The sequence below is a fragment of the Ptychodera flava genome, chromosome 4, assembly GCF_041260155.1.
Source record: "Ptychodera flava strain L36383 chromosome 4, AS_Pfla_20210202, whole genome shotgun sequence".
Classification (NCBI taxonomy): domain Eukaryota; kingdom Metazoa; phylum Hemichordata; class Enteropneusta; family Ptychoderidae; genus Ptychodera; species Ptychodera flava.
In genome coordinates, this window is record NC_091931.1 from 22,015,200 (window position 1) to 22,037,053 (window position 21,854).

A 21,854-nucleotide genomic window follows, 5' to 3' on the forward strand; every position below is an offset into this window, starting at 1 on the left:
AAAAGACTGCTTTAAGTCGTACTAATTTTATCATGTAAAATTTGTTAAGGCGCCCTCTGTAACTGACAAGCGCACTATTGTGCTTTGATCCATTTCCCACATTAGTGGCTTTTGGGCCCTGTAGCGCTCTGAATACGTCTCGCTCCATCCACTACGATTGCCGAAAAGTTCTTCAAAATTCAAAATACAAAATTCAATACCTGAAAGCAAGGCAGGACAGGCGACTCTTGAGTCGGATATTTATGATGGCTAGTTTTTCATAAATATTTTGAGTTCTTCGTCGAAGATTGCTTTCTCATTTCATAGTTTCGATCTCAAGCATTTGTTTGTGATCGTATTACTGAAGGTAGTACTGATATCAGTTACTGGGCCTTTCATTTAATAGTATTACCTATAAGCCTAAGGTATGTATATATATATATATATATATATATATATATATATATATATATATATATATATTATATATATATAATATATATATATATATGTATATTATATATTATTCCACAAATTACTTCAAGTACAAAGTAATAATATCTTACTTAAGTTCCATGCATCCTGCAATCTTCAGACAGAAATATATGATTGCAAACATGATTGAAAAAGAGGATATATATATATATATATATTATATATATATATATATATATATATATATATATATATATATAGTGATCGTATACTGAAGGTAGTACTGATATCAGTTACTGTATACATAAAAGAGGATATATATATATATATATATATATATATATAATATATAAATATATATATTCAATCATGTTTGCAATCATGCAATTCGAACTTGAAATTTATTCCACATATTAACAATAACTTTACGTCGATGGTAAAAACTGATATCGCTATTAATCAAATTGAAGATAAAGGCCTGTGTCAGGCACAGATTCTAATGCTAGGAAATTTACTTACTAGATTACAATTTCAGTGGAAAACAAAAGGCTATGACACCTCCATAGTTCTCTTACAGACAAGAACTAACTTTATCCCTGGGATCCAGTCCCTAAAGTGAATCTCTGCATCACGTCACATAAGCAGTGGTTATTGGTGATGTACTTTAAACTAACGTCAAATTAATTGGGATTGCAGGATTACACCATATACACACATTGAATTGGGAGGATAATGGTAAGGAGGTCTCATATACGTAAGAATTTGCCTCCATAATGAATTATCAAAGAGATTTCTCAGTTGTTTTTCAAGCATTAAATGGTTGCAAGGCTCAAAAGTAAATCGATTGGATATTAGACAATATCCAGATTCTAGAATACCAGACGATTCTTCATTGAAGTCTGACTACTCTGTTACAATCAGCTAAATGCAAGAGGTAATTCAACCAACCTTACATCGAATAAAAAGATCAAAGACTGTTTTAAAACTATACCTTCACCACAAAAAAATCAATAATCACTGTTATATGAATTGTTCTCGATTATAGTGTTCGTTGCTATTATGTATTTAAAATGAAGTTGTTTTACTGAGTCATGGAGTAGCCATGGCTTAAGCATACATGGTCTTGCACTAGTTGTGCCGCCCTCAAAGGCTGTGACACAGTTGCAACCGCTTTTGTTTTTAAGTTGCAGTTTTGCTTTCAAGGAAGAGGACGACAACATTGATGATAATGATGATGACCATCATCATCATCATCATCATGACCGAAAATGTCTTCTCCTTAAGGATGTACGATCGGAAAAAGTAAAAGTAATGTCAATTTTTTCAAATGGTGATTTTTGAATACCTACATATGTGAATAGTCCAAAACTGGGAAAAAAACATGGGGTCACCGCGCTTGTTTTCTTACAAAATGACATTAAAAATTCACGGTTTTTCACAAAATCACTAAAAATCAATAAAACAGGTCATCATTTTCATATTTATATCATGATTGCATTTTTCACGTTTACACTGTAAAAGAATAAAGAAATTATAAACCTAAGCTACTTTGAAGATTTTACTTACATTAAAATTGAGTTAAAAAGTCATCATATTTATTTTTTAACCAAAATTGCAACAAATATGCCCCAAATTTTAGGAATGGGAGAGGATAATTTATTAATTATTGATAGTTTCTACTAATGTCAATTTTCTCAAACTTTGCCAAATAATAGCACTTTTTGTGAATTTTCCAAAACCACATTTTGTTTAGTAGGTCACCGAGCTCGATTTTCACAATTTTGCAAAAACTAACTAGGATTTACAGGTTCTGGCGATAAACCATGCTCTCCTGGGTTCGTCGCACGAGGGCGCTCTTCAAATGCCGCTGACCTGCCGTAGCTACCTGCAGTGGCCCTGGCCAGGCATGGTCATGATTTAAACCTACCATTAAACTTTAATGAGAGGGAAATGACAGAACAAAGCAAAGACTTTTAGGTTCTTCTACTTTTAGAGTCTATATATTAATACAGCATACAAAAAATCACGTAATATTTATTGCCGTAACGCTTATCGGTGGGGATTAGGTTGACTTCGCTGCAGGCTAAGTAAGTTGTCACACACTATACCGAGGCCGTGAACTTGGCGTTTCTCCAATACACGATGACAATCGTAAAGGCAAGCCCACAACTGACACAAGTGTCAAGATTTTCGGCTAGTTCACTCAAATCGACTATGCGACGGCCATTCTTCCATTCTCCGGTAGGTCTACTAGCGACACTATCATTGGAATTAGGCTATAACCACGAATAGCAAATCAGACGTCACACTTCTGATTTACGCTGTACAGGCTACGGTCATGTTGCATTTTTTTTTATCTCTTTGCTGAATTCTCGTACCTTCCAGCGTGTTTTGAGGGCACGCTGAACATTTTCTCGGCGCGATTTTCCTTTACCTGCAGACGACATTTTGTTCAACGCAAAAACGTTCGGAACGTCACTACGCGCGCGTGGTTACTATGGATACATTTCTGCGCGGAAATCGGCGCAGTACGCTTATATTTTTCCGATCGTACATCCTTAAATTGATTTTTGCTTCACATTTTCTACAAAAACTGTCATCATCTACAGTATTGTGTACCAAAGCACTACTTCATATCTTCCAACGCCTCCTTGAACCGTGCAATGTCATAGGGGTCAACGAAGCCAAGATCCTTGATCAGAGAACCATAGAAAAATTCAGGCGCCTCGCGGCAAATTTTTCTCAGTGCCAGAAGTTGTCCACCTGCAAACTTCTTGAATTTCGGAGCAAAATGTTCTAAACCATTCCTGACAAGCCACGTGGTAATCTGTGTGTAACCCCACATTGCCACGTTGACGTTTTCGGGATCTGACTTATCCAGATGCGTGATGTTCCCAGTGTGGGAAACGCCGACGTCTGGACATCTCTCCCCTGGGAAAAAAGAAACAAAAATGGAACAGAGTATGAAAAGGACATACCCTTTATTCAAAATTCTATTTATTTTATTGATATGTCGATTTGACGGCCGGTTCATCTAGGTTTGAGATTGATTATACCACTAATTAAGCATATGCCTCAACAGTACCAATATACCGCAGTCAAAATAAGACATAACTTTGAAATTTTGTTTTTAACTGACATGTGGTTGTTCAACAAATGGAGCATTAGTCTCATGAGTTTTCGAGTCCGTGAAACTTTGAATGAGACTATTGTATGGAGTTCGGAGAGGACGACTCTCACCAAGTTGAACAGAGTCAGTATTTTTACATGGTTAAACGCAACGGGAGTCGATTTTCAGCATTAATATAGCTGTCGGTGAATCATGAGTATTAATTTGATCACCAGCATTCGACGTGACAGCTGCAAATTAGTTCCAAAGACATTCCTCAGCATTAGTCCGAATTTATTCAACAAGTTACTGACGTGTGATAAAAGGTGCATCGGTTTGAACGAGAAGTGCATTGAAAGCATAAAAATATTATCACGGTAAAAAAACCCCCACCCATGGGGTTGTGTCAATGTCAAAGCTCGGTTGGAGATGTCCGTCTGCAGTGAATTCAATTTTTATGTTTCTTTTTAATTGTAGAATACATTGATTATAAAAGACATTTATCATTTTTAAATACATTTGCCTAACGCATCAATGATGCTTAGATATATGTGTGCACTTAAACTTAATCTTTCATTCAGTACACAACGAAGAACACTATAACTTTTCATAGAATCAAATCCTTGATTTAGAATGCCGTGATGCCTTACCGCTTTTCTCCACCACACGATCCTTGAGTTTTCCACGGTTACCGATCTCACAAACCAATTTGTGGAAATTAATCTCCAATTGCTCGTCAGAAGAGAAGTCGAAGTACAGATTGTTGCGGACAAGAACTCCAAGCCAGCCGTCGGCAGAGTAGTCCTTTTGTACTTGAATTGGAATGAAAGGTTTCTTCAGCTTGTATGTGTACTCGGCCTCTGTGTAGGATGTTTTGAAAACAAGTTTAATTGATATTTTGCTTCTATTTGAATCAGAACTTTCTGCATTACCGTAGTTTCGTAACAATAAGGCTACATTCACAATTAGTGGTGGGGAGGGGTGAGGAATTCAGGGGGTTCGAAAATTTTGGGGGTAGTAAAGAGGGGGCTTGAAAGTTTCCCCTTTTCTTTAAGGGGGACCAGAAATTTTTTTAGTTCCCTTTTATTTTTTACATTTTCCGATTTCAAGGTTAGGTAAGTCAATGAAAAATAAATAACATTTTTATGTCATCCTATGGTTCTAATGTTAGTAAAATCTAGAACAATTTTGTCACATTTTATGACTTTTATCTCTAAAAAATCTAAAAAATGCATGAGTGCCATTGGATTTAAAAAAAAAACACAAGTAGGCCTCATAACTGGGCAGAAGCTGGAACTGTTGAGAATATTTTTAAGTATATCTATGCAATGTATTAAAATTAATACAGTTTCTTGCAGTCTCCCGACAGTATGCTGAAACAAACAATATTCAGTTTATCGACAAAGCATGTATGTATAAATATTGTTGATAATTGAATTTGTACTCGATATCATACCGGGGACGAGACACTTCCATAGGAAGGGTACACTCTTTTGTCGCCTCAAGCAGACTTTTTGTCCAACAAAATTTGAAAAATGTTGACTTTTGACACCATTTGTGAATCTCACAAATCTTTTGACTCAAATGAGAATTAGTTTGTGCATTGTAGTTTGAAGTGTTCTAGCTTCACTCTGCCCTATTCGGGGGCGAGTCACCCCGTCCCTCGCCGGTATTTCATTTAGACAGTATAATCGTTTGGACGAGAAATCTTTGTTAGCCGATGTTACGCAGGAGCGCTGGAGTACTTTTGTGCAGATTTTAGAAGAACATACTCCTAGTTTATTCGTTTCGTCATAAACGTCATGTTAGGGGCAACGTCAGAAGTTCGGTGTGAGCTAAATATCTTAATCCTGTTACTTTTGAAGTGGGGAGTTTTGAACCTCATCTCCCAAGTAATGTCATAAACGAAGGAATTAGTGAGCGAAAATAAGAAGGAACACGATTGGAACTAACTTTGGAGAATTGGATCTTCATATTTTTCAAATTTCTCAAAAGGTGACCTATAGCTGAATGTTGCAATATTACAAATTACTCATAAAAACAAGTGTATAACTTAAAAAGAAAAGCAGATGGCCTTACATTTATAGATTAAAGCGGCATTACTTCACTATCCAATTACCCCAAATTAGTTCCAATCGTGTTAAGGAAAAACGCATACTTTCGATCTGAACTTTGCTGACTATGTGTTTATACAAATGCATATGAGTCTACCCATTAACCTTCGCAACAGAAGAGAATGTGGACATGAACTAGGGTCTTGGAGGAATTAGTATGATTATAAAGTAAATTGACGGAATTGTTCATCAGTACAATTTTACATAGATGGTTGGGTGATTGCAAAACCCCAACACTATAGACTGGCCAGTGAGTATCACCTCCGCCCGAGAAATGCGCAGCGACTACGAGGGAAGTCTACTGGGAATATTAATATTTTGATACGCTTTTTATGCTCCGGCATTAAAGCGGTGTTTTGGCACTGACTATTTTGTTAACTAGGTATGTCTTTCGTAAGTTACCACTCTCAATAAGATAGAGAAGTTATTCATATAATCTACACCCGACAAGTTGTGCCTTATTCATTTTTAATCGTTTCGAGTTCAAGACACTGCGTCTTGAAGAATACTTACCCGATCTGCAAGAGTTACTGTTTTTATACTTCTCTGACACGCAGATTAAAACAACATCGGCGAGCTCAACTGCATCTGCCATTGCTTCTAGGATGTTGCCACCTGAAAAAGAGATTTAATTATAATAACTCGTGTAGTAGAAGGGCAAAGTCGTGATACATGTGATCATTTGTCCATCTACGCCCATCTATCTACGCCAGTGTCTTTGACTGAGCAAACGTTTACATGCCCATCGGTTTTCCTTTTTATATATAGAAACATTCGTACATTAAATACGTTTACGTGAGACCTTTAACACATGGTTTTACTTTCGCTTTCTTTCTCGTCTGGTATTTTTGCTCGTTTTCGTGTTCAATAAGTACAGATCATTGGTACTTTTAAAGTTTGCGGGCAAACTCAAATAGAATGGGAGCATTTTTTGTTGCCACCTCGAGGACGCTCACCCATTTTCTCAATATCCATCCACACATTATATCCTGCCGCTTGGAGTTTGGTTTTCACTTTTATCATCCGCTCCTGAACATGCCAATTGTAACTGATCATCACGTGACCAACTTTAAGCTCCCACAGTGCACCCGCACAGGCCCTCTTCAGTCCGACATCTTTTTCGCCGTTTAGTCTTTCCAAAGCTGCAAAATAATCGAACACTTAGAGGTTATTACCAAATATCGCCTGTTCCTTGTGTCGTATCAGCGTTCGTGTCATTTATGCTGCGTCAGACACTCGACTTCGTCTCGTGTCTGACGCAGCACAAATGACACTCATGCTGATACGACACAGGAACAGGTGATATTGTGTAATAACCGATTTATCATATACCCATGCCCATAATGTTACTAATAGTACGAAAAACCTTAAATTTTGAGGCTTTACTTTATTACGCCTTGCGCATAAATATCGGAATATTTATCTGAACAGGCTTCATTCATAAAGTATACGACGAAGTCAACATCGCGCGCGACATCGCTGCAAGTCCTCCATATCTCAATGGAGCCTTAGAAGAAAGACACTGGGATTCAAAAATCGTCATACAGGAGGAACTTTTTAGGGCAATATGCTATTACAATTGTAACCGATCAAAAACTGTCATCAGCTTTAAATATAATCTGATTTCGATCGCGCTCGATCGTCGTACGGCACGAGTTCGCACGGGGAGGGGCCGCCATTTTGTTTGTTTACCCTGACAGTTGCCATGTTAACAGTCGTCGCACGCGCGACATCGCTGGTCACGCCACGCGCTCACTAGGTAGTACCTGTTCGGGGTAGAACGTGCACAGTGCAGGTGCTGTGCGAAAGGTAGAATGTTTGCTAGAACTTGATAAAAAAATACGAGAACTTTAACAGGAAAACCATGGGAAAGCATTACAAGACTCAACATGTTATTCCGTATTTGGCAACCAGAAATACCCTTGTTCCTCGACGCCCTTCAGTTTTTTACGTCGGCGACATCGCTTCGCAGGCGGGGGGCGGCAGCCATTTTATTTGTTTACGTTGTTTAGCCTACCAACAAACTGCTAATGTAGTTCGGGAAAACTCCAAAATCGATGACGTTTATCGTGCATATCTCGACGTTTACCGTGAAATATCACGGCTGATATTTTACGGTGAACGTCACTAGGGCATGGGTATATTATGAGGGTATATGATAAAGGCAATTACTGTCTCAGTAACATCTATCAATGTAGAAGAAGGTCCTATTGATTGAACGGCAGGTAACTATGCGGTAAGATCAACACGAAGCGTGACTTATGTAAGTTCATGTAGATGAGCAAAAGTTTTACAAACGTAAACCACAGTGACACCACTCGCTGCAATGGTAGTTACGTTTCTTCGGAACCACGATTCGTTTGACATAACGAACCTTTCATGCAGCCCTTTTCCTTCCTTATTTTGTCTTTGTTGTCTTTGTGGAAAGCCAGAGTCCAGAGAGCGGTTGCCGAGAGTCGTTGTTCTTCCAGACTGTTGCCGTCTTGTAACAGCTTCACCAGAGAGGGCAGAACACCGACTTCGACGATTGTCACCTGCGACATCGTAATGCATATCATGTATATAGAAAAACAGTTGGTTAAGTTCGAGTACACCTCGGGGGCAGATATTTGGACTCTAAAGATTTTACTATAAATGTACTTCGAATTTATGTGCTGCGTGGACTCAAAATAAAGCTTGCAGAGTTAATGACGTTTTCAAAGTATTCTTTTTATGAAATCAAAAAATTTAGTTTTCTTCATAGAGTTATATTAGCGGCAAGTTTGACTTTCATGTATTCGTAGATCGATTTGATATGTTTCTCCAGTAACAAAATTCGGTGTCCATTACCCCTGACTTCTATTCCTGATTATGAAGGAATATATTCACAGTGTCTTCAAGGAAAGTTCGAGCTTCCAGGTTCTTGGCGCGTAAAACCCTAATGTTGCCAGCCTAGCCACAAACTTAAAGAAAGTTAAGAACGCGGTTTCAAGGCACTTGATGACGATAGTCCGTGTTTCAGTTTTGGATGAAGCTAACTTTTGCGACTACCACTACTAGAGAATGATGTCGTCAATCCAATAAGTATTTACATCAGGCTGCGCAAGGAACTGTTTATGCTTGAGTCTTGTGTCTCTGATTGAACTAATTTGGCGAAGTGAAAATGTGGTAACTCAATTATATAAGGAATAAAATATCAAAAAATACATGAAAATCTTTCTGCTCAGGTGACTCCATGTATTAAAATTTGTTTCTATCAAAGTACTGCGGTACTTGCCACAATGAATGGTATCGTTTGTGTGAGATTCATAGTATGTATGTAATTTTAATTATTTATTTATTTATCTATTTATTTACTAATTGTGTTCGTTTGTTGGTTTGTTTAGATGTGTTTATCTCTATTCTGTACGACTTTGCTATGTGCAAATTTCCCGATAGCATTATAAGGGTCTACCTGAATAATTAGATGCTAGCCTGAGTTTCACAATTTAGAGACTTTTCGCTTTCATTACCGTTCCTCACCTTACCTTATTATCATCGTTAAAGGCCAGCTTCGTCATCCCGTCTACCAACTCAGTCACATGAAAAAGGTTTTCCTTTTCACGGTGGTCCTCAGCATCAATGGCGGAGGCCAGTAAAGCGACTAAGAATTCAATGTTCTCGTTTCCCGCGTTAATTTTGTCGTTCTCTTCGTCGTCGATGATGTAGGACAACACCAACAAGGCCAGTGCCCTGTAAAGGGGGTTGTCCAGCTTTAAGTAAAACTGAAACAAGGAAACTGCCCCTGCGTCTCGGAAGTAGCCACGGTTGTCGTTGCAGAGGCGTATGGCGTTGTGCAGGGTGGCAAGCAGATTTTCCAGATAGTCGTCCTTGATTTTATCTCGTTCTGTCTGCGAGGCGTACCCCTTCATCAGTTTGAGTTTCTCGATAAGGATCTTCACCAGTCCCGCCTTACCGACAGTCTGACACATTTTCGGCGACGAGTCGCACGTGTTCACCAGAATCACGGTCGCTCTCTCCACTGCACATAAGTATCCCTGGTCCTCGTGCATCAGCGAATGCCATTGCTTGTGCATTTTAATGTACAACGTCGGATAATCGCACCTGACCAGGTAGTTTGCAAACTGCTCATGCTTGTCAGCGCTTTCCGAGACAGCATACAGCCGGCTTAGTTGCCTAAGTTGGTTCACTATTTCCGGTTTGCACTCGTCGGCCGCCAAGTTTGCCTCACTCGATAGAAACTCCAGAATGTTGTCAATACTGGTGAGGTCCTTTTCAATCAAACTATAATCAGATGGATTTTCGTCGACCTCCTCTTTCATGTGTCTGCTCACTACATCAGCGGCCTTGTCCCCTTCCAGTGGCTCGTATTTAAACCCAGCGACGTCAGTTCGATCTTGAGAGCAAGCCATTGCACTATATACGCCAGTCGATGGTCTATCCAAGTGATGCAACATCTTTAGACAAACGAAATACACTTGTGTGATTTGCTAATTTGCCAGAGTACATTGCTTGCACTAGATTGTGTACCCTTTCATTGATTGATCATAGCATAGTATAATACGAACCAATCTTCGTAGTGACCATAAGTATTGTTCCTCCTTTTTCTTTACTATTGTAATTGTATGGGAAAAAAAAATCATAGTTTCCTCATAGACTATCATGTATAGTGAATCAACATTCCGGTGAAATTCCAAAATCAAATTTCTTAACACATGTCCATTTGTAACAACCCTAGTCTAATCAAGTACATTAATATCAATAATCAAGCGTACATAAATACACAGATTTACTTGTTTTTGAATAATAATCGGAAAGAAATATTAATCGTTTCCTCATAGACTACCATGTATAGTAAATCTACATTTTAAATGAAATCCAAAAATCCAATTTCTTGTACACACATGCATGTTTTACTTCCCACTTCAAGCAAAGTATATTAACATATATTGACAGACATATAAATGTACAGATATAGTTTGCCTGATAGACTCCCATGTATTATGATTTGATATTTTTGTGAAGCACTATATCAGCCACATCTTGCCGCCTTATAGTTGCGTAAAGTATGGGTGACCTTCCCACAAATGCATGATCCGTCAGAAATGCTTGCGTGATAAATTGCGACCCGAGTCCTTCCAAAACGCAGGCCCCCTGTAATTTCTGTTCGAAACTTACATAACAATTAAAATAATTGTTATTGTAAATTAGGTGATACTTTTCCAGTTATTCCTGGGGGAAAAAACTGCTGTGATTGGGGGGTGGGGAGGGTCAAGTTTTAGAGTGCTGGACAAGGGGAGGGTCACACTTTAGACACAAGGATAGTGGGGAGGATCACATTTTACAGTACAGGTGCGCACGGAATTCGCATCATGTTACATGTCTTTTTACTAAATGCTTTGAGTATCAGGGGAGGGTCACTTATCAGGGGAGGGCCACTTATTTTCATGCACGGATAAGGAGGAGGGTCACTAATTTTTTCTGCAAGAACTTTTGAAGGGTCACTATTTTTGATGTAGCGGTGTTTCGAAAAACACCGCCCCACCTGTAATTTCTGTCCAGTCCCTAAGAGGGACGTTTATAGTTTGGATAGTGGGTGAAATTGGTTCGACAAGTGAGTAATAGTTGTTTCTCTACAACAGGATTTAGAATTGTATGAATGTTTGTGCAAGTTGTCTGACGATTTAATACTGCAGTATTAGTTGGTAGAACTACAACTAGTTTTAGATTGACGTTTAGCGTTTACTGAATTTTACTGAACTGTTGCATTGTTCGAGTATCAGTTTTGAGTCAAGCCTCACTCCTACAGGTTACTATTATTTCTTGTACACTTATAAATTCGCCACACTATGTTCCTATTGAAAAACAACTTTTAGTTTTCATAGTGACCAACAACAGAGTTATCAATATTGGACGGCTGAGTTTTGTGAGTACAAAGTTTAACCATATGAACAGAGAACTTGTGTGTTTCTATGTGTCGTGAGTGTAGTCAGTTTAAAGACATTAATGCTTACTAATACATAGCTACAATATTTTTTCAGTGTTATTCCAGCTAACTGTTACATCACGGAAACAATTTCTTTTGTTGATTGCTATTAGTCTTTACTATAATTATTAGCGAGTTGTCTATTATTGTACAATACATGAGTATCTGTGAGTACTCGCTGTTGTTGTTGATTTATTCTTTGTTAATAAATATCGTTGTTGGCGGAACTGTTATGCCAACTGATATGATTGTACGATCGCTTTCTGTTGTACATTTAGAAATAAATACCAGCTATCTGAACGGATTATCGCGACCAGATTAAGAGATCCCGGTGAACCAAAAGTGAATTATAATATTTTAACTGAATTAGGCACATATTTTCCTGTCGTTTAACAATATAATTCCTTAAGTCACACCTCGCACAACTTAAACAATGTTTTGGCAACTATCAGGAGTGACACAATGGTATTTATTGCACGTCTACTAGGAAAACCAATTGAATTGGCTGCTACTACGTTATCCGTTGGTAGTCCCCTACCATAATTAAAGTCAATTAAGGTAGTATGCACCTCGAAAGTGAAAGACTTAAACTTTTCCTCTAACTGTCCTCAAGGAATCTTTCAATCATTCTCTTTCAAAATCAAGAATAAAAATAGGGGGTCACCATGCAAATTTTGGTACTAGAGAAACAAATTACCCAAGATTTACCGATATTAGAAATTCAAAATGGCCGCCATCCCTGTGTTATCTCTATGGAGAAAAATAAACATTTTCGAATTTCGAACGACTAAGCCGGTGAAAAGTTTTCTTTCACCAAGAGCTTTAAAACGAACCACCACATGTGGTATATCAGAAGAGAATTGTAAAAGTCTGAGAGTCCGAATGTCTGTCCCCGAGGTGTGTTCTACCTTAAGTGTTTATCCCACGTTTGATAAGCCAGAAGTGTTGAAGAAATGATCAAACTAAGAAGGCGGATGCGGTTCTCCTTCGTGATGCTGCACTTTTGAAAATGTAAAATTTAAAACTCCGTCATTTTGGTAATATCTAGAACACTTAATATCTGACCTCCATCACGCTCAAAATATGCCCCAAAACCAAAACTCATAGCGTCCTGAACTCCGCTTGATGCTAGATCAATTTAATTATGACACCACTCACTATAGAGTCAGTCAACAGTGACTAATTATCTCAATAACGAATCTGGCTTCTCCTCTTCGCGAGACGGTGACTGTCACACAACCAGCCTGAGGGGATACGTAACAACAGAGCGACTGATGAAGGGACCTCACTTTTGGTTCCGACACACTGTTAAGACGAATCAATAATCATAAAACTTGTTTACCAGGGCCCCAGATCACATAACCAGGGCAAACACTATCGATTCACTGGTGTTCTCGCCATGTTTGCCATTATCATGGAACCACGTTGAAGTTCTCAGATTTTTTTTCAAAATACCCCCTAACAAACACACAATGTGTTCAAGTCTCCCCTTCTGACTTGCTATAATTCTGAAGTCGCCCTGAAAGGAAGGCAAAATGTACCCGATATAGTGCTTCATCCAAAAGTATAAAATCGTAATACATTGGAGTCTACTGGGCAAACTTTTAACATTTTCCCCATAAAAACAAACTATATCTCTACATTTATATGTGTGTAATAATTCATGTGAATGTACTTTGTTTGAAGTGGCAGGTAAAATGTGCATGCGTTTACAAAAATGTGATTTTTGGATTTCATCGATAATGTTGCTTTACTATACATGGTAGTCAATGAGAAAACTATGAACGCGTATTTTCCAATATAAAACTAGCAATATCTGTTCATCTATAGACGTTTGATAACTGGTGTAAATGTACTTTATTAGCATGGGGGAGGGGGTTACAAGTGCATGTTGTGCAAGAAATTTGATTTTGGAATTTCACTGAAAACGTTGACAATACATCGAAGTCTATGAGGAAACTACGAATAACTCATATGTTCTCATCTCCCAAATTGTTATTTAAATGTTGTTCGACCTGAAGCTTCCAGTTATTATTGATGACACTATGCACTATTCTAAATAGTTTGTATTATGTCAAAGTCCTCAAAAAAATAAAAACAAACAAAAAAAAAAAAAACATACGGCAACATGAACGTTTGACACTAACCTTGACCCAATGTATCGTCAATAGGAGAATGTTATCTAATAAATTATCTCCCAGGTTGTTTTTTAAATGTTAAATTGATTTTTAGTCATTATAGAGGGCATTTTGCACAAGAGAGGGGTCGGGTAAGTAGAAATCATGACAACCTAAATCTTTTGCCTCAAGGTTGCTGCTTTTATAATCAATAAATCGTTTAACATACCCTCAAACTTGCGCATGAAGGGCGCGCCGAAAATGAAAATGGCAGAAAATGAGAGTGCCAGAGCATAAACCCTTTAAGTTAATTCGGTATAAACACTGAAGTGAAACCTTGAAAATGCTTTGACGGCACAACATGTCCAGGGAATAAGGATTGTTCATACTTCCGTGTAGATTTATTTTTGGCAAAGTCTGACGCGGATCTGAATTCAACTCTGAGTGAATCGCGAAATATGAAACACGGGAACTTGGAACATGATTTTAACTTAGGCCTACCCCTCCAGTATAGCTTAAACTTCTTTCCGAAGGATATGCTTGATAAACAGTACATGTAATTATTGCTGGGAAACTTTTATTTATTAGCCCATATTTAGCTTGGTCTTCCAAACTGCTATATAATGCATAACCTAGATCACCGTCCGTCCACCCAGGTACCTAGATATTCTTACTTCACTTGATGATATGTCATAAAATCTTTTTCACCCAGGCCAACAGACAAAACAAAAATATACGAAAGAAAGAGGATTAACCTTGTACAAGATGCCTTCAATACAGCAAAATTATGGAATGTTTTGACTGGCCTAGATATTCTAAGCTGCATTCATATGCAGTCCAAGGCAATGTGACGCCACTGGAAAAAGGCTTACACACAGTCTAGAAGGACTGTGGTGTACATTCACTGGGGATTAGGTCCTATACGAAGGGTCATGTTTGATCGATTCGCGCAAACTTGATAGCCAAGGATCACAAGGGACAACTGAAGAAAAAAGAAAACAGCCCTGTCTCCTCAAATCCAATCTTCCTGGGAGCGCAAACCGCGTACGAACCATTTTAGCTGCAGTTATGCAGCTATTAAGTTACCTGCGACAACTGCCGGACAGTGTCTTATAGGAATATAAAGCGGAGGGCACTTACCACTCTCCTTCTTCAACTTGAACGAATATCACGAAAGCAGATAGTGTTTGATATATGTCCTGTACAAGCCGGCTGAAGCGGATGCTCTCTATGAGCTCAAACTCCACAACTGGCCTGGACCAACGCACACAGAGACACAATCGGCGGAAATAAATAATAATATAATGCGTACGTGTTGTTGTTGAATGACTCGTCGGAAGTTGCCATTTTCTTTTGCTTCTTCCGCATTGTGCAAGTAATATATTTTTAAAAATACAAATGATTATCATGTATGATGCGTTAGTTCATTAGCTCCGCTGTCAGCGACACGGAGCTTATCAAATAGACTGAATTTCCGTCGATTGCCTTATCCTCTGAAACCGCACGTTTAATAATCGTATTGAAATTTGATATGAAATTTACTTGTGTTGACTCCAGTTAGGTTTGTTCAAATTTTGGTGAAATGTGGCTCGCCATTATACGTATGGCCAGCCATTAGACCCTTGACCGTGCATCGCTGGCAAACTAACGGTTTGGGACGTCACGAGAGCAAATATTTTTGCAGTCTGTGAACGGTACAGTGATTTGGATAGGCATAGCTCGGAATCGAGTTGATTTTGGCCGAAAGTAGTTTTTCGTGCACGGCCCAAATCGGGACCGCAAGTTGCCAGTTTTGGACCTATAGTAGGGCTGTGTGTTGGTAGGCAGTCCGGGGAAGCCGTGTGACGCCAGAACACAAAGCATCGTACGCAGTGCTACCAAACAATCAGAAAACACAATAATGCTTAGGCATGGACTAAATTTCGATCACAGATTGTATTTCAATGTTTAAACCGGTACAGATTTTATAGATATAGGAACCCAACCAATGGGAATAATTCAGTTTACTTAGGCACATGCCCAGATAGGGCGCGGAACTCAAGTTTACTTCCACATTTTACCTTTTACTGTGTATCGGGGTCAGTGACGGTACTAGTCACAATGTGTCACGTGAACTCCCGTTTGCGAGGAGGTGTATTTACACAATTGCGGCCAATGTCGGTGCTACGAGCACTCAGACCCTTAAAACCGTCAATAATTGACTTTGGCACATAGCGTGCAAGTGTCGGTGTTTCCCTAGCAGTGTCCGTCCCGGACCACTGTGAATGGAGCTGATTTGCACATGATTTTACACTGGATTGGTTGTGCTTTCCTGGCCTTGTTCAGACCTCACGTACACTATCCCAATCCATGCTACCAAGAAAAGCAATAGCACTAAAACAAGATTTTCCTTTAGCATGTTTTGAGGAATTGCAGATATGTCACCATAAGCATCATCCTCGGCGGAAGGGAAGGGGACTGGGGCCACGGCAAACCGGGCGAAAACGATCGCCTGTTACCAGGAAACGCTTTGATGGATCTCCAAACGCATCGGTAGATCGTTAGAGCTCTTATTAACGAGTATGTACACAAAAATCTAGACATTTCAGCTGATTAGATTTTATTTTACAGAGCTTAAACCATGGGTATGTGTATTGTCGATAGGACCAATGTCTGCGGGTAAAAAAGTGATGTGATTGGCCAGTAGTTTCTCCTGGCACTTTCTTGCCGCCCGAGGGCGTATTTTACTATCGCCTTCATTATATGGCGATCTGTGCGACTGTACGTAGCAGCTTAACAAATCTTCAACGTTCACGTTTGACGTCTTCTCAGTGATTCAAGAATGAATGCTTGGAATTCACTCTCACTGCTTGCCGCCAGCACGATTGTTCCTTGAAAATCTGCTCGTGTGTCACATGACAATCTGTTACTTTGATCACGGGAACCGCACATCGCCTTGTCCATCATTTGACACATTATTGACACATTATGTCTTTGTGACGTCATCGCTGCCGACGTCACCGCCTTTCATTTTGTTGGTAACTTCGCCGCCTCATCGATAGCGATTTGTTTGTACGGTAATGAAATGTTGAAATGTCAAACTTATGAAATCTACTGTACGTGTATGCTAATGACCTGACAGTTGTTCCAACACACCGTAGTGTTGACCTTCAAACCATGGTGACGTAGTTTGCACTCATGACATCTTCCCATGCATTGGCATTATTTGTTGAGTTTATGATTGAAGACTACTTCTTTACAAAAAACAAACAACAAAAAATACCGTTTGCATTTAAAACAAACGAAAACACAGAACACAGTGGCTTTCACTTTCTCTTTGCATGGAGGTAGTAGGCCATGCTCTTTGTAACAACGCCTATACCCGTAACTGTCATCACACTTTTTTATGGCTTCATGAATTACCAACTTTGTCTATTTTCTGTCAATTAACACTTTGCATCGCTTTTTTATTTAACATCGTGCCTTCAACTTAAACGGTTTGTCAGTCGTTTCGTTGTCAAACGTTCTTAACCCGGGAGTTTCCGTTGTGTTTCCGAAGGTACCGCCCATTACCAACCGCCGCCACTTGAGTCATGAGACATTCCATATTTTTGCTAAATATTCACGTTTACCAGGATGATTATTTAACTTTAAAACCGCCACTCTGCAAGCATCATCATACGATGTATTCATTTTCGACGGAGTCAACTTTTATTTGACTGTGAACCCAAGAAAATATCTAAACTGTGTTCTATTTCTCGTGAAATGCTGTATTCTGTTGTTTAAATCCCGTGCACAAAGTATGCCAGTTAGGTCCGGCTTCGCTAAAATTATTGCATAGTCATGCTATAAACAAATTTTGAACCCGATTTGCCGTCGTGACTCACTCAATATACTATTTTTATCAAAACACAGCCATTATAACAAAATATGTATCGAGTTCAGCGTAAAAACGAAGCTCAATATATCATTCATATCCGGAAGAGCTGTATCATATATTCGCACATAGTGATGCTCAATTCGTAAAACTTTATGCTAACCGAGAAGTGTCAAATGCGGAAAGGCCGATCGGCCAAGTCCCTCACATGTTCGGAGTGTTCGCCATCCATAGTTGCGTTGTCTACTGTTTTAGATGCCCACACACCTTTTCACGTACGCCCTCTATACTAAATGGCGGTGAATGTCATCGTTTCTTTGACCCTTTGAAGATACGCCGCCCATAGTACGTTCATTTACTTTCAAACTTTGACTCACTTCTGATACCGCCCATTCACACATGTTCGTCAATGGTACACCCTTGTCGAAAAATGATTGAAACATATTTTCACGAACGCCCTCTAACTGTCGCCAAATAGCGATAACTGCCGCCATTTCTTTGACCGTTTGAAGATACGCCGCCCATAGTGTGTTCATTAGCTTTCAAACTTTGTCTCACTTCTGATACCGCCCATTCACACATGTTCGTCAATGGTACACCCTTGTCGAAATTTGATTGACACATCATTCTGAAGTGCTATCCATCGTCACCTCAATATTCCTTTGCCATTAAATGACTTACGAAATACTTACGAAACACTTTGAATAATCGCTATCTCTTTTTCGAAGCCGCAAACACGACAAAGAGAAATCGTTTTTCAGAACTTAAGAAGATACAATAGAAATTTCACTTTTATCATATAAATCAATAAACAATCTTACATACGACATATCTATTATGATTCCTACAATCTAGAAAATGGTCCCTTAGCTTTCTTGTCTGCAAAACTGCGAATATCCGGACAAAATATCTGCTAAATTAAGCATATTCTCTCATTTTCTTCCGCAATTTTGCTTTTAATTCTCAAATCTTCGCTGGAAAGATATCATTATAGGAGTCATAACCTAGCTACTTAGAGAAACACGGACTGTGACATGTTGGTATAGCATTGTGATACTACATGATTGTGTGTATCCTCAGACAAGTTACAAGGTGATGGGGTGATATTCCTCAAGATCCTCGGACTGTTGGTCACGTGATTCGGTAGATCAATGGAACACACATTGACTCAGGACAAATCGACGAAAGGATGGTTCTCGTTCTTATCAGAATATTAGTTTTACATTGGGAAGGAAATGCAGAATTCTTCGCACCATGCATACTTTCCTGTATGCAGGGATTGCAGTAAGGAAAATTGTAATAATTGATCTGGTTATTGAACCTCTCTTTTTAGGGGTGAGGATTAAGCCGAGCAGTTTTGAACTATTTAAGGGTGACTAGATAGGGTAGCTAGGTGCAATACGATCTGAGTTCGAATGCGATCGAGAATTTACTGAATTCTCTAACACGTTTGCAAATTTACTTTTGAGTTTTGAGTAAAATAGTACCCGGAAATTAACACTGTTTCTCGTTTTCTGTCTTGTATAGGTCGACGGTTTAAAGCCTTGCACAAAAGTTAGGTACTAAGGTTTAAATAAGTAGTATTGCCGAGTCGTTGACGAATTCTTCAATCTCGACTTTTTTATTCATCCGTTAACCTTATTGCTATCGTTTCATGTAACTAGATACTCGCAAATATCCAAACAAATCCAGCTATTTATAGTCAGTAAAGGTAAAAATGAACATAGCTATAGTTGCTGTTCTTTCCGGTCTGACATTTCGGTGCAAGCGGGTAATGTTTGATAAGTTTTTCTCGCCTGTCCTACCTCTCGCACGGCTCTTTTACACCTCCAAACAATGCACAAAGTTCACCGCTGAGGCGAGTGGGACTCTCAGAACCCACCGATGAGAATGCTACGTCATTGGCTCAGCAAAATCTAAAAGTGTTAATTTATGCAAATGTATGACTTTTCGGTCTATAAAGGCTCCACTTCTTCGTTCAAGCAATCACACTTCTGTGAGATCCTCCAGACGTACAAGTGCTTCCTGAACCAAGTCAGTCTTATCACCATGGACACCGCATCACATCATCGCCTTCCCTTCGTTCCCTATCAGCAAGATGATGTCGACATGGAGGTCATGTTTGCAACCACTCAGCTGTCATCTTTCCCGTCCCCGTCCCCGAGCAACGCAACATTCACCGTCCCGTCTTCGAGGACGGAACTCGATGAAATCCTGGACGAACTTGGCTTTGCAGGTGAGTGTAGCAATGGTTAATTTAGTTGGTTCCACACTGAACGTCCTGTTTAGGATTACATTTGCAAAATCTAGTTTATCCAGTGCAGCCAAAACGTTCTCATTTACCATTAGCCAATCATTGCCTGGTACAGAGGAAACAAGATAATCTAAATACTAAAACAGTATGTTGGCTGAATTAAGTGATTTGCAGATTGACTTGATATGATAACGATGGTTCTCGCCCTTAGGGACTGAATGACAGAAATATTTATTTAATTTGTATCTTGTCTTACAGATGAGCCAATGTCAAATACATCTCAGTACCAGTGCTACGATGGAGAAGACGATGACGTCATCCCTACGCTCTCCCCGCCAAGTGTGGACTACCACCCCGTTGGCAGATCAGAGACGCCTTCAGCTATTGGTTTGACACCTGACATCTCATCACTCCCGTCTCCTCTATCTATCGCCATGCACATCCACATGTGTGATTTCGACATTACCAGTGAAAATGAAGAGATATTAGAAGCTACGTTCCGAAGACAACGCTACCCATGCCATGTGACCAGACGAAGATTGGCGAGAGTTACTGGGTTGAGCCTCGACCTGGTCAATGTAAGTAAATTTTTTGAATAGCCTCCCTGAACCTGGATTCTGTATGAATATCTTGAATTTGAATGAATGTTTGTCAACTTACATATTTACGGCGATAGCAGAATCAACCAATCTAACCGACTCATATTCTCTATTTCCTCCTGACAGGACTGGTTTAGGCGTCGCCGTGCACAGCTTCTTCGAATCAGAAAACGCCTCAACTTTCCCTGCGATCCCTGCGCCGCCACTACACATCAAGTCATCGGTACCGGTCGCGGAAACTAAACTCCCGTTAATCTTACATTAAAATTTTATTTTGTCGATGCTGTTGTTGTCATGTACGATTCATATTTATTAAAGGTTGTATATATTTATATTCGCTTAACTTTTTAATAATAAACATTTTTAAACGGATTTGACTTCTCGTGTGTCTTGTAGTGTTTTCCCAGTGAGGAATGGTGAGCAGTGTTTGTAAGGCCACCTACAGGATGCAGTAATTCGACATACAAAATATTGACAACAGTTTCACCAACTGCGAAATTCGAATTAACTGTCATTTGTCGAAATGTTCAAATGCAGACATTAGAACATGCATAAGAAATTCTGAAAAATACTTGCCGCATTTGTTATGCTAAGCCATATTAGCATTTGTCAATGAAACAATTCTACCTATCCGGCATATGAAGACGTGGATGTCTTGCTTGTAACGTGAACAAATATCAAACCCGACTTGCAAAAATCATTATTTTTTTCTAGTATTTAGTTTTTTCTGACTTTCGAACTAATTCAGAAAGAAAAAAAGAGAAAGTCATTGTGACAACGAATTTGTTAGCGTGACGTCAATAAGATACGTTTTATTATTGGTTTGCTCATGTAATAGCATTAAATGTTATCATTGTTTTAGTAGTAAATGAATTCTTGATTATCAAAATGAAGTTTTCTTCCTGGTTTGCAAATCAGATTTGTATGATTTCCCAGTGTGCAATTTATTTATTTTATTTAATTATTTTAGAAAATACATATTTGAACCAATACTTTAATTACTTTAAATTTGTTCTATTAAATACACACACTTCTTTCATTTTAACCCAAAGAATGATAGGACAAACATTACAAGTTATGCAAACGGAATACATTTGTACAGTATGTTATGTAGTTGTCGATAATCGAGTTCAGATCAGGACAAAAATCATGGACATTGCATACACTCATACAGGCTGTATCGAAAGGTTGACCACAGGGGTCAATGTGTAGGAAGCAAAGTTGCCTTTTACCATAGACAGCAGAGAAATGATTTTACAGACATGGCAAAAGTCCTGGAAATACATTAAAAGGTACTATTAATGGTTTCACAGATATACGTTCGACGTGACATCGTCAAAAGGTCAAAGTCAAACACATCTACACTTCAACTTTTACGTCTGACGTCTTATTAGTGGTTCAAGAATGAATCATTCATTCAATGCTT

General features: G+C 38.9%; 2 protein-coding genes across 2 annotated transcripts; one reads left to right on the top strand and one right to left on the bottom strand.

Annotated features, from left to right (window-relative positions):
• Positions 1–789: 789 nt before the first annotated feature.
• LOC139131189 (uncharacterized) lies at positions 790–14,951 on the bottom strand. Its single transcript, XM_070697159.1, has 7 exons — positions 14,860–14,951; positions 9,144–10,073; positions 8,012–8,171; positions 6,594–6,779; positions 6,151–6,252; positions 4,174–4,383; positions 790–3,345 (listed from the first exon to the last, which is right to left on the bottom strand). Exons 2-7 carry the CDS (start codon positions 10,071–10,073, stop codon positions 3,041–3,043), a joined length of 1,893 nt encoding a protein of 630 aa, XP_070553260.1. The 5' UTR covers positions 14,860–14,951; the 3' UTR covers positions 790–3,040.
• Positions 14,952–19,542: 4,591 nt separating this feature from the next.
• Positions 19,543–20,772, top strand: LOC139130453 (uncharacterized). The gene is made up of 3 exons (XM_070696243.1): positions 19,543–19,811; positions 20,088–20,407; positions 20,555–20,772. The coding sequence occupies exons 1-3, from the start codon at positions 19,625–19,627 to the stop codon at positions 20,669–20,671; spliced, it is 624 nt and encodes a 207-aa protein (XP_070552344.1). The 5' UTR covers positions 19,543–19,624; the 3' UTR covers positions 20,672–20,772.
• The last annotated feature ends 1,082 nt before the right edge of the window (positions 20,773–21,854 follow it).